The sequence below is a fragment of the Cryptomeria japonica genome, chromosome 6 (assembly GCF_030272615.1).
Source record: "Cryptomeria japonica chromosome 6, Sugi_1.0, whole genome shotgun sequence".
In the NCBI taxonomy this organism is placed as follows: domain Eukaryota; kingdom Viridiplantae; phylum Streptophyta; class Pinopsida; order Cupressales; family Cupressaceae; genus Cryptomeria; species Cryptomeria japonica.
This window is the reverse complement of record NC_081410.1, coordinates 565,416,696-565,429,477: the sequence shown is the minus strand read 5'-3', so window position 1 is coordinate 565,429,477 and position 12,782 is coordinate 565,416,696. Positions and strand designations below refer to the sequence as shown.

Below are 12,782 nucleotides of genomic sequence, written 5' to 3'. Positions count from 1 at the left end.
TACACTTGCCGAATTAAGAGACAAGATGAAATTTATGTATTTTTGCCAATTGGACTCTTTGAAGAAGAGTCAGATAGATGACTTGGTCTCTTTGTTGATTCATGTTCATAGTTCGCAGAAGCTCATGCCAGATTGGGAGAACACCTTGGACGCTTGCTTAGATTCACTGGACGTGATTGATTTGCAACAAGATACCTTGCCTAGCATTTCTATGCAGGAGTTAGATTCTGTATTGGCTAGATTCTTGGAATATGCTAGGAGAGAGAGAGATGCAGGGAAGAATATTCTAGAAGATTCCCTATTTGATGACTAGGTATCTTTTTATTGGGCCATATGTTGGTGGCGCCATTTTTGATGTAAACCCTAATTAGGGCAATTCTAGGGTTTTGTTGGCATGATCTTGGCCATTGATCTTGTATCAATCTTGGCCATCCATTTTGTAAAAGACTCTATATATGCCTCCTTGTCTCTCATTTGTAAGAGAGAGTTTTTGTAGAATTGTTGGTATATGCTGCAACTATTTGAATCATAATCATTGTTCAATTGTTGATGATTTTGCTCTTCAAATGTTGTCTTTGCATTCATGGTTCTCAATTCCTCCAAGTTAGATTAGAATTTATTTTCATGTATGTTAGATTGAGTGAAAGATTTGTTGAATATATTTGTGTGGAATCCTTCATCCATACCACTAGCCTCTTGCCACTGGTAAGTGCGTCTTGTGTGGTCAATTGAAAATTTGAGTAAGCTTAACTTCAACTATTATGCAACCTTTGACAAGCATCAACTTGAATGGTGTCAATGTGTGATGGTAATAGTCTGAAAATCCTTAAGTATACCTTAGCCGATTGCACTAAGCTTGTGTCAATACTTGTTTATGAGACCTTGCCTAGTTTGATTCCACTAGATTTGTTCATCATTTCTTACATTCCTAGTCCTAGAATAGATTTCCCGAACCCTATTCCTTTTGCTCATATTTTAGTAAGAATTAAGTCTGGAGCTTCATTGTTAAATCCTAAGTTGTCAGCACACCTATTCTGCATCTTCATGATCGATGAAGATAATCCTAACATTTGCGTAAGTCCCCAAGTGAACACAGCAATCCACATCGACCATTGAGTTACCCACTCGTCAAGACCTGACATGTAGAAACCTTGGAATCATTTTAGTTGATCTTATCCTTAGCATCTGAGGTGATTTTGTTCAAGAGAGGGTAGATTACCTTGGTATTTTATTCTAAACTGTTATGTGCATAAAACACACATCAACACAGTGGTGGGACTCTTTCTTTTTCCTGTACACCTTAACTGCACACCATTGTAATTCCTTCTGAAAAGGATGCTATCAATCAGCCTGAATGGCGATGCCTATATTTTGTAAGTTCTTGTCCTATCTAAGTTTAGAGCAACAGGGTATATTGCCCTGTCTCTGTAAATCTGGTTCTGTCTTCATTCTAGTTAGTCCCTTGCTTCCATTCATCTAGCATGCAAGTCCTCTTCTTTTTCTTGCTCGTCTTCTATCTATTTGGAAATAAGAATGTAGTCATATTTTAACAAACATATTTTAACAAATGTGTGAAAATGAACGCACATGTTTTCAGTTTATTTCTTATCTGGGTAAATGATTCATATTTATACTAGGCTCTAATGTAGCTTGTCTTCCATATAGAAAGTAGCATTATATACATTCAATTTTCCATATTTGTTTTTTGATGGAGGGTTACCCTTGGTTTAATAACTGTAGAACACAGGGAGTTACACAGAATCAGCTGGCTAAAGAATTTGGAATAAAAGGGAATAAATTGTTTTATATTGTAAGGAGCCTTGAGTCTCGAGGTTTGCTGGTAAGACAGTCAACTCTGGTACGTACAAAAGGAGGTGGTTCTGAAGCTGAAAATGGGTTCAAAGGCAACTCTATTGTTAATACCAACTTAATTCATTTATCTCGTTATGCAAAACATCTAAATTTAAGCTCTCAACAACGGTTTGAGATCAGAAAATCCAGTGCTTCAGAATTTATTGAAGATAGAAATATGCCTTCTGGAATGGAAGGCATTGGACAAGGGGGTAGAGAAGACCTCCTTATTAAGGATGATCTTCCAGCAATGAAATCTGTATGTGACAAACTAGAGGAATCAGATGGCAAGGTATTTCTTTAATGTAAACATTTGTAAATACCATATTTACTTTTGAATGGTTTATGGCATATGCAATATTTCTGTAGTTACTAATAATAGTTGTTCCTTTTGCCATTTTAAAGGTTCTTGTGGTTTCAGATTTGAAAGTGAGTCTTGGATATCGCATGACCGTAGGGCATCGAGCATGGCGCAGAGTACGCTTTATTTTCTACCAAATTAAATCAATGTCTCTAAGTTGAAGTTTCAGTTCTCAGTAACTTGTTATAGAAGGCATTAAATTATGTTGGCATTGTCTGTAACTAGAACTGTTATATAGCTCCTGTCTAGAATGAGAAAATAATTTCATATAACAATTGTTTACAGATATCAAAAAGGTTGATTGCAGCTGGACTTGTTGAACTTTTCCAGGCTCGTATTGATAAAAAGGTGTGTATTTTGTAGATGATTTGAATCCTGGATGATAGATGGCAATTTCAAATTTAAATGCAAAGGATTAGTGACATCTACTGAATTCAAGTCATTTCACTGTGGCATATTGATTGCGAAGGTTTCTCCTCCTTTTCCCCTTAAGAGATTAAGAATCAAGACAGTCTAGTGTTATCAACTTATTTCTGATGGATTAGAAAGGGCTCAAATGTAGCTCCTCCCATTAGCATATGCTGGAGTGTTAATACTGCTAACCTATTAACTCTCCTTGAGGTTTGGAGTGTTGATTGTTCTCTCAGGAACCCCTAAGGCTATTCTTTTTTAATTAATGCTCCTTGTAAGGCTTTGATAATGTTTTCCATTTACCGGCTAGTACTGGACTCTTGTTGAGCATGCAGGAGTGTTCTATGATGAGAGATAGGCCCTTTGTGGTCCAGAGCATGGTGTGTCCTGCCAAACCTAGTTATTTTAATTCTAGTTCTACAATTCCTCATCCATAGATTTGTGGTTCCAATTAAAATTTCCCTAAAGAAATTGCCATTCAATTGCTACTGTCACATAGTGCTGATGCCCACAGGGAAGTCTTATTGGCTTCACATACATACACCATCAAACTTTTGCATCTACTTTTATTTTGAAGGAGCAACATTTGGTATAGAATTTTTACTTCTCTTCCAAAATAACAGCAATCTTGGTATTGAAGTTTCTGGATATATCTGCATTTTTGTTTTTATTCTGAGATCTCAGGTGTGCTATGTCACTCATCATTAGATTGATGAACTGCTGAGTAAAATAAAGCAGGTAAGAGGCATAAGCATAGTCACCGAGGAGATTGGAAAAGGGACACCATTTTTAAGAATAATGGGTACATGTGTACCGTGTCAAATTGAAACCAAAAATCTGTAACAGGCATTTAATAGGCAATTACAAGGCGGTTGTCCAAATCGGGACTAACCATTAAATTGACTCTAAACATAGAAACTCCCAGTTCTATCACGAAGTCTCTTAAAATATAACAACCAACTAAAAAACTCTCTAAAAATATAACTTACTCTAAAAATATAACTGAATGATCATTAATAAACACACACAGCTTATTCTAATATCCTCCTTTAATGGTCATTCTATCAACTACTCAACCGATGACGAATCTGCTTATTAAAAAACATAGAAGACGGATGACTCCTCTTCAGAACGCTCTGCGACATGAGTCTGCTCTTACTCCTGAGACCCTCTTTGGTTGGACTTCTGATCAGCCAACCTCTTTCTGTAGAACCTCTGGATATGTCTAGGTCCACCACAATAGTTACATGTGATTTTCTTCTTGAACCCCTCCATTGGTGTGTGCTGTTCTTTCTGTTGAGTGGAATCACCTTTTCCTTTGTCCTTGGTAGTAAACGCGTGTTCTACACTGGCCATGTCAACGTTGCTACCAAACTGTTGTCTCCATCTGGCTTGTTGCAATAGCTTATTGCACAACTCATCAAACTTTAAGTCAACATTAGTGGAGGTAATGTTGAGCGTCTCAATAAAGTGTTCTTAGGATTTGGCCAGGCTCTTCAGTGTGATCACGACCATATCCTCTTCCTTCATCTTGCGACTAATAGCCTCCAACTAGTCACAAATTTCCTTGATCTTTGTAAGATGTTCCTGTACGCAGTAAAATGTGGTGATCAAAACGAATAAATCGAGATCAAATGACCTACATACCAATGAGACTCTTAGTGCAAGTATAAACTAATTTAAACTAGTTTAACTTCCCAAGGGGTGTCCCATTGTTCTCTATCTCATAGGATCCCTAAAGCCAATGTTTTGCTCTCAGATCATTGAGCAAATGACTTAGGAATGACAACTCCAAGAATGAGTGATATTGTGATCTATATGCATGAATGCATTCTAAGATCTATATGATATGTTAAAAACTATGACGCTTAAGTTAAGATTGAGATAGTGATATGATAAAGAGATTAAAAAATTATCCTAACATGATATACTAGCATGGATATTCTATGATATGAAATGAAATGCTTCTAAATGTTATGATGATATTTTAACAAAGAGAGGCTAAAATGCTTAATAATTTAGACTATAATGTAGATGCATGAAACTTGGATATGGAGAATGAGGAATGTGAGCTCTATTTATAGGGAAAATAGGGCAATGGATGATTAAGATTGAATAATCTTAACAATGGTTAGGATTGAAAGTTACTCAATCCATGTTTACAATTTTCACCAATGAAATGGTGACAATTGTCAACAAGAGGTGGCTTGAGAGGAGATGCATGAGGCATTAAATGCCTCAGGAGACATGAAGGTTACCTTAGGAGGTAAGGTTATGGTTAGGTTAGGGTCATCCATTGGATAAAGCTTTTACCCAAGGGGTAAACTCTTGTGCAAGGGTTAGATAGGACAACTAGGGTCAAAGCCATGAGTGTTTGATGAGACCCTTGAGTTAGATGAGGGTTAAGTTAGAGAGAAAGTCTCCAACCACGAGGGGAGGTTGAATTAACCATTAATGGTTTGGAAGACTTTGGGGACAAATTTGTAAGAGTCTTTCCAAATTTGGGGAACTCAACAAGTTAGCTTGTTGAAGAAATAAAGCCTTTAACGCATTTAGAAGACTTTCTTCCAAATTTGAGAAGTGACCTTCTCAAATTTAGGGAAATGACATGATTAGAGGGATTAAAGCTAATTGATTAGGATTAGATGGGTTCTAGAAGAATGATTAGGAGGCAAGTGGGAAATGTAGGAGAGGGCAAGTGGGAGAAAAGAATTTTAATTAAAATAAAATGTTTTATTTCAACTAAAATAAATGCAACTTGCATAAATACAAGTGGGGGGATTTTTATAGATAAATTAGATTTATTTATATGCAAGGGTCAATTTAATTAAAAGGAAGAAAGGGGAATTAATTAAATAAAGTGATTTATTTAATTAAATTCTAGAAAAGGTTTAGGTAAATTTAATTAAATAAGTTGAATAATTTATTTAATCAAATAGATGAAAATGAAGAAATTAATTAAATAAGATTTAATTAAATAGGGGGGATGAGGTTTAAATAAATATTAAATATTTATTTAAGAAGGTGGTCAGATTTATACGTCTACAGTTCCTGTAGTGACATCTTCTCATCCATCATAATTGAGAACATGTTCTTCAGATTGAACGCTTGGCTCTTGTCGGATGTGTCATGAAGATTCTTCAAGTGATCCCAACTCTCATTAGCTTTCTTGCCTGATGGCACTTCTGGAAGCATCTCATCAATGATTGATAACTGCAACAACATAATTGCTTCTCGGTTACACTCATCAAACTTGGTCTAGTTGTCGCCCCCCATTGGAAGACGAGATGCTTTACCCAGAACAATCTGGTCAAGGTATTGGTACTCAAAAATAGAAAGCATCAGCTGCTTCCAGGTATTGTAGTTCTTGCCGTTGAAGCGTTGATTACCTTCATTAAAGTTGCCATCCCTCCCGTTTTCTTATGCACAAAAAACGAGGCAAACTTGAGGCTTCAAAAGAGGCTGATTTTTCTATCAAAAACCAAGCAAAAACCTCTAGCAACAGCTGGTACAAACTTAAAAAAATCTGATTTTCAGGTCAAAACTAGTCAAACTAGTTTGACACGAATCCCAAGACAAATTTGCTCAGAATACAAAACTTCGTTTTTTAAATTTTTTTGTTCTTTTTTATTTTAAGGAAAAAACAATAAAACCCTGTCATGTCCCCTTTCTAGAGTGGACATCAGAGACGGAGGAGTTGGCCTATCATTGGAGTCTTGTAGGCTGACAGTGGTGGATAGAGACTCAGTGAGGATATTCAGTGTTTGGGATTTGGTGTTCTGGCAATAGTAGACTAGTTTGGAGCAGTTCCTTAATTTTAGGAGGCAGTTCCTACATGTGTGGAGGCTATTCCTACAATTTAGGAGGTTATGACAGTATCCAGGGTTGGGTTTCCATGAGATTATTTCTTGGTTTCAGTTTCAGAAGATTTGGGTATGTTTCCTAGTTTCTAGGAGCATCCCTAGATTTTAGGGATAAGATTGCCAGTGGATCCATGATTTCCAACTACAGTCATAGACAGGTGGCAGGTTCCGTTTCAGGCTTTTGGAGTCATTTGAGCCTTCTGCAGCTATTTGGGTTATATTTTAATATATTTGAATATTTCCTAAGTTAGCGTTTAATTAATTAAAACTATGTTTATAGCCATTTTGGAGTAATAAGGGGTTTTTGGATTCATCTGGATGCATATGCCCATGTTTTATAGCTCATTGGAAAGGTCTTGAACTTTTCTAAATGTTTCCCATTTGTCAGGGACCCTTTTGATGAACGAAATTCTTTTATATTAAAAAAGTGGCGTTTTCTCTATACTTGGCGACTAAAAATGAGAAATAAGACTTTATAAGCCTAAGGGCACTTTTCATACACTTTTAGGGTTCGAGCTAGAGGGGAGGAGTTATAAGGAGATGGTAACTTAATTATCATCTATCTTTTACACATTTTATCTTTGATTTGGAGCAGAGAAACGAGACTCGCCTGAAATCGCCCAAACTCGGCGAGTCCGAGTCCGAGTCAAGCCAAACGAGTCCCAGGGGCTCGGACTCGGACTCGGCCGAGTCTGGAGAGTAAGCTCGCCAGACTCGCCGAGTTGGCGATTTTGGCTCAAAATCACCAGACTCGGCGAGTCCTGAGCCCCAGACTCGGCTACTGGCTAGATTAATAAAATGACAAAAAAAAAACATTTTAAAAAGTTTTTTAAAAAGTAATAAGTTTTTTTGAAAGGGCGAAATTTGACATTTTGGTCTCTCCGTCAGGATTATTTTATGGAATATAACATTTAAGTATAAGCACTTATACTTTAAGTTATATTCCATAAATACTGTCAGGATGTTTGAGAGTGGTTTCGGGCCTCAAGGAGTTATATTGCAAAATCTAGTTTTTGGAGGATTCTTCAATTTTCCAGACTTAGTCAAATTTCAGGATTAGGACATTCCAGACTTAGCCAAATTTCAGGGCATTTGAAGATCAGGATGACATTCCAGACTTTATCACTCACCAACTTGACCTAGCTTGGACCTTCAAGAATGATACTCACTCACCAAGCAAGACCCAATTAGCAACAAGAGCAAAACCAGGCCCTAAGGAAGACTCTCAAAGAAACCCTAATTCAGACTTGTAATAAGTTTTTTTGGCCTCGCGGGGCACTGCCCCTCAACCTCGCCCTGTCGGGACAAGGAGCGCGCAAGGGGCGCTGCCCCTTGACCCCACCTTGGGGGCGCTGCCCCCAAACCCCCGTCGAAAAATATGGGGGAAATTGCGTCGATAGAAGTAGAGAAAATTTAACCTACGAATTTGACATTGATTGGATCGACCAGGTAGATATAGAGGTTGAGACTGTAGCCATGGCAGAGGAGGAGCGGAGAGCACGAGCACAGACAGGAGATTCAGAGGCAGATAGTGACACGGATGTTCCTGATGTTGGTGAGCATGGCATGGTGTCACGGGGAGCGGCTATGGCAGTCGAATCATCCAGGACCTACCTTAGACACCTTCGCAGGGGGCTGGAGCCGGAGGGTGCAGGCTCCTCTGAGCCATAGACTTGTAGTTGTATTTACCTTTGGTATTTGTATGAAACATTTGATGATGATCATATGATGACATGGATTTTTTATTCCATGAGTTTTGTAATATTGTATACATTTGACAATATTTATATATCTATGTTTGTTATTTTCTTCAGCTACAATTTGCGTTTATGCTTATGTGATTGATGTATACTTGTGTATGTAATCAAATGAACCGAGTTTGATGATGTTATTGTGTCTTTAAGGTGTATTCAATAAAGGGTGTCTGAAACAAGTTTTAAATATTTAAAAATCTCTAAATTTCTTGAGTTTTTCACTATCCCGAGTCCAGACGAGGCTGGAGCCGAGTCTGACGCCGAGTCCCGAGTCCGAGTCCAAGTTGGCCTTGCCGAGTCCGTGCCGAGTCCGAGTCTCGTTTCTTTGATTTGGAGAATTTGCTTTGGAGAGCGATTCAACATTTGGGACGAAAACCCCAGGGTCTTTCCTGTCTGGGACGTAGCCCCCAGCACAGTGGTTATTTGGTTCTTGCATTCATTTTTCAGTGCCTTAGAGTTGGTACGACATCTTTTCTGGAGGATTCAGTGGATAGAGTTAGGGTTCAACGTGGAGATTGGGGTTTCCAGCTTGGTCTCACCAAACAACCGTACGGCCGTACTTTGCAGCCATTTTTCTTCCCACGTGGAGCTATGTAAGAGCTTTGGGCGTTTGCCATAGCCTCCTTCTTGATTACAGTATTCACTCTTCATCCAGGTTGGACTCATTGCTTATTGTAATCTTCCTGGAATTGTTTGAAATCACTATATGGATAATTATTTGATTTAAATAATCAGAAATCTGCTTGGTACGATTCTGATATGGCTGTGTATGAACATTTATTTCCAGTACTCTTTTCATGTACTTGTTCTTCAATTATTACTTGCTGAAAAACTATCAAAACATAAAAAAAAATTCAACCTTCTGCAACTTCTGTCTATTTTCTGGAAGATTATAGTAATAAACAGAAAATTCAATCAAAATAATTAAAAAACTACAGCAGATCAGCAAAGGGATCCATCAGGGATCTTTCAAACCCTAGGCAGACAAAATGAACCCAAGCACCATGGTTCTGCAACTTCACGAAAAAAAAAAAAACCCCAGAAACTCGAAAGAAAACTCTTCACTCGACACTTGGAAAAGTCACCAGACGTGGTAGCCAAAATAAATCCTAATCGCGCGATCCAGAAACAAACTGTCTGATCAAATCGTGCCAAATCCGACTGCAGAGCCGTCGCGTGTAAAACCCTTTTCACATGCGGTAAAAAGTATTCATGCGATCTGCAGAAAATTGTGAAAAAAAACCTCCGTTGCAGGCAGCAGGAGAATACACATAAGATGCAGAATAAAGTCTCCTGGCATCAAGAAATGCTTCTTTACTAGTCTCTCGGTTATTAGAGATATGTCTTTTGTTTTTTGTGGGAATAATTATTCAAGTTCTAAAGTGCCAAGTGTGAAAATGATTGCAAAAGAATATAGGCATGGCTCTGGAACAATTTTTCATAGATTTAAATATATTTCCTAGCAGAAAGAAATGAAGATTTAGTATATGTAGGAATAAAGTATAATTAGGGTAAGTTTTGAAAATTTTTAAAGGGGAAGAGACAATATGGGTAAAAATTTCTAAACAAATAGATTAAAATTGAGATGTACAATGAAGTTTTAATAAGGTTCCAAAATAATTTGTCAAAAATATGTCTCCAAATTCGGCTTAGGGTAAAGCCCATTTCTCAATGATTTTGTTGGGTTGAAGTTCAATTTTCTTTACTTCTCCACCAAGGCTATAATGAAATTGTTAGGTTTTAATGAGGACTTTAATATTTTCAAGGCATATGAGATGTTTAGTCTGCATAATGTTCTTCCAGAGACATTCTATCAGGTCACGGTTAATGTCTGCAACATTTTTTTGAGTCTAGTTTGGAATTTGGATTGCATGCCCAGTAATAGTTAATGAGCCTCTTCATGAACATGAAATCTTATTAATGCTTTTGGAGTTGATGAACAGCTGAAATTAAAATTTAGATATATCTAGAAAAACATATACAAATATGCCTTTGGAAATTTCTGTCCTTAATGATAATCCATTAATGTTCACTATGACTGCGTAGAGATTGATGGATATGTATGGTTTTAGGGGGTAAGAGGTGAAATATTCAATGGATTTTAGCTTTTGATGTATTTACTGATCAATAACTTCTATTCAGGTGGTGCAATGCATTCGTCTCTTGAAGAGTTTTGATGCTAAAGCTTTTCATCCAAAACTTGCCAATAGTGGGAATGATGATTGTGAGCTAGAATCTATAAGGAAAGCAAAACGTGGCCAAGCAACTGAACAGCTTGTGGAAATTCCTATTGATCATCAAATTTATGATCTGATTGAAAGTGAGGGGTCCAAAGGATTGACTGTCACAGAGGTTTATTTTGAGATTTTCAAGTTTTTATGTGTTTTCCATTTATTCATTCATACTTCTAATTTTTGACTTGTTTCTCTAATGAGTTAATTCTACCTAGCAGTATCCAAGACATGAAAATAAACAAGACACTCCATAGTTGGCTTCTGAGTATATCAATCTTAGATATTACATTTATATTGTGATTATGCAGATGTGGAAAAGGCTTGGGCTTAATTATAAGAGGAATTATTACCGACTTACCAATATGGTCTCAAGGTTTGGTTTACACTTACAAGCAGAAAGTCACAAAAGATCAATGCATTATCGTGTGTGGACATCAAACAATCTTAATTCCTATGAGAATGACTGTCCAGCCAACAGCAAACAAAATGTCTCAGAAGAAGCACATGGATCTGAACTTGCTCTTGTTGATGGGGAAGAAAGGCTAATTAGTGGTTCATACAATCCCATTTCAGAAACACATTTCAATTCTACGAGGAAAAGTCATAAACAAGAAGAAGCCGTTTCTCAGTGTGGAAGGTTGAAAATAAAAATAAAACAGAGAAAATCAGAATTACAAAAAGGAGGTTGTAACCTTTCTGATAATTGTCAAGCATTAGTCTGTGCTGAGACCACCATAAAACAGTTAGATCCTGATGGCCACATGTATGGAGGAGAAGAGAACATTTTCCCAAAAACTTCAAGGACACAAAATTTGCAATTTGATGAAAAAGTTCATATGGCTCAACCTATTAATTCTACCACTCCAATGCTGCGAGCAGGTCAAAGATATCCCTGTCTTACAGTAACAACTGTGAGTGCTCAAAGAGAACAACGAATACTGGAGAGATTACATGTAAGATCAAAACCTACTTAAGTTTATTATGTTTCTGACAATTCCTTTGTCCTTTTAAATTTCTGCCTGAGAAACATACTGTTATATATTATGGGTGTTGATTTTACCACAGGTATCAATTCTTTCTTTTATTGATGCATATGGGTGCCCATCTACATATCGTCCATTAATTGATTGTATGTGTTCATCACTTCAATTATATATATTGGTGGTGTCCCTTCACTAAGGGTCACCACTCTTGGCCCAATAATTATATTATATTATAATATAATTATGCTATTTTATTTTTATATAATATAATAATATAATAATATTATTATATTATTATATTATTATATTATAACATTATTATATTATAATAATATTATTATATTATTATATTATAATAATATAATATAATCTTAATAATAATAATAATATTATAATAATTATATTATCAATGCCTATCAATATAATTATTATATGACAATAATTATCACAACCTTTATGTTATCTATGTCGGCATGTAGGAATTTGATCAACACTCCATCTTAGCCGATTAGGCCACTTACACATTTGTCTTCCTCAGACTGGAAGTGATAACAGACGCTGCCAATCTTCAACACTCCCTCTCAGCTAGGGAGGATACTTCCAGCTGCACAAAACATATCACCTCATAGTGATGTTAACCACAATGGCTACATCCATATGTGGAAAGGAAAGATATCACCTCACTGTGGTATCAACCATCATGACTCATCCATAGACATCACCTCACGTGATATCAACCATTATGGCATATCCATAGATATCACTTCCTGTGACTCCACCATTATGGTTTATCCATAGATATCACCTCACGTGATATCAACCATTATGGCATATCCATAGATATCACTTCCCGTGACATCCACCATTATGGTTTATCCATAGATATCACCTCACGTGATATCCACCATTATGGCTTATATATAGATATCACCTCACGTGATATCCACCATTATGGCTTATACATAGATATCACCTCACATGATATCCACCATTATGGCTTATCCATAGATATCACCTCACGAGATATCAACCATTATTGTGAGATTGTCCCCTCACAATGATATTTACCATGGCTCATCCAAAGGGTAAACACACAAGTACAAAAAAAAAAAAAATCACCACGGACTCTCACATGATGTTGTCATGGTGTCACACACATGACATCCACCATAACTCATTCCATAGGGTGGATCCACCATGGCTCATCCCAGAGGGTGGAGATAAGGGCTTTTCACCTCAAATCTATCTCAATGGAGAAGAATGCATTAACAAGTGCTTGATGATGATGTGGCTCCCTCTGAAACAGATATCAACCTTCTGACCTC

The 12,782-nt window shown here is 36.8% G+C and overlaps 1 protein-coding gene across 3 annotated transcripts in view; it reads left to right on the top strand.

Annotated features, from left to right (window-relative positions):
* LOC131041249 (uncharacterized) overlaps nucleotides 1-12,782 on the top strand; it is a 106,410-nt gene that overhangs the window by 29,776 nt on the left and 63,852 nt on the right. For 2 of the 3 annotated variants that reach the window (XM_057974275.2, XM_059207490.1), the window contains exons 3-7: nucleotides 1,741-2,143; nucleotides 2,257-2,328; nucleotides 2,498-2,560; nucleotides 10,383-10,592; nucleotides 10,783-11,427. In XM_057974275.2, the coding sequence (XP_057830258.2) occupies nucleotides 1,741-2,143; nucleotides 2,257-2,328; nucleotides 2,498-2,560; nucleotides 10,383-10,592; nucleotides 10,783-11,427 (1,393 nt within the window). The remainder of the gene's footprint in view (nucleotides 1-1,740; nucleotides 2,144-2,256; nucleotides 2,329-2,497; nucleotides 2,561-10,382; nucleotides 10,593-10,782; nucleotides 11,428-12,782) is intronic. The other variant, XM_057974276.2, reaches the window with a different exon arrangement.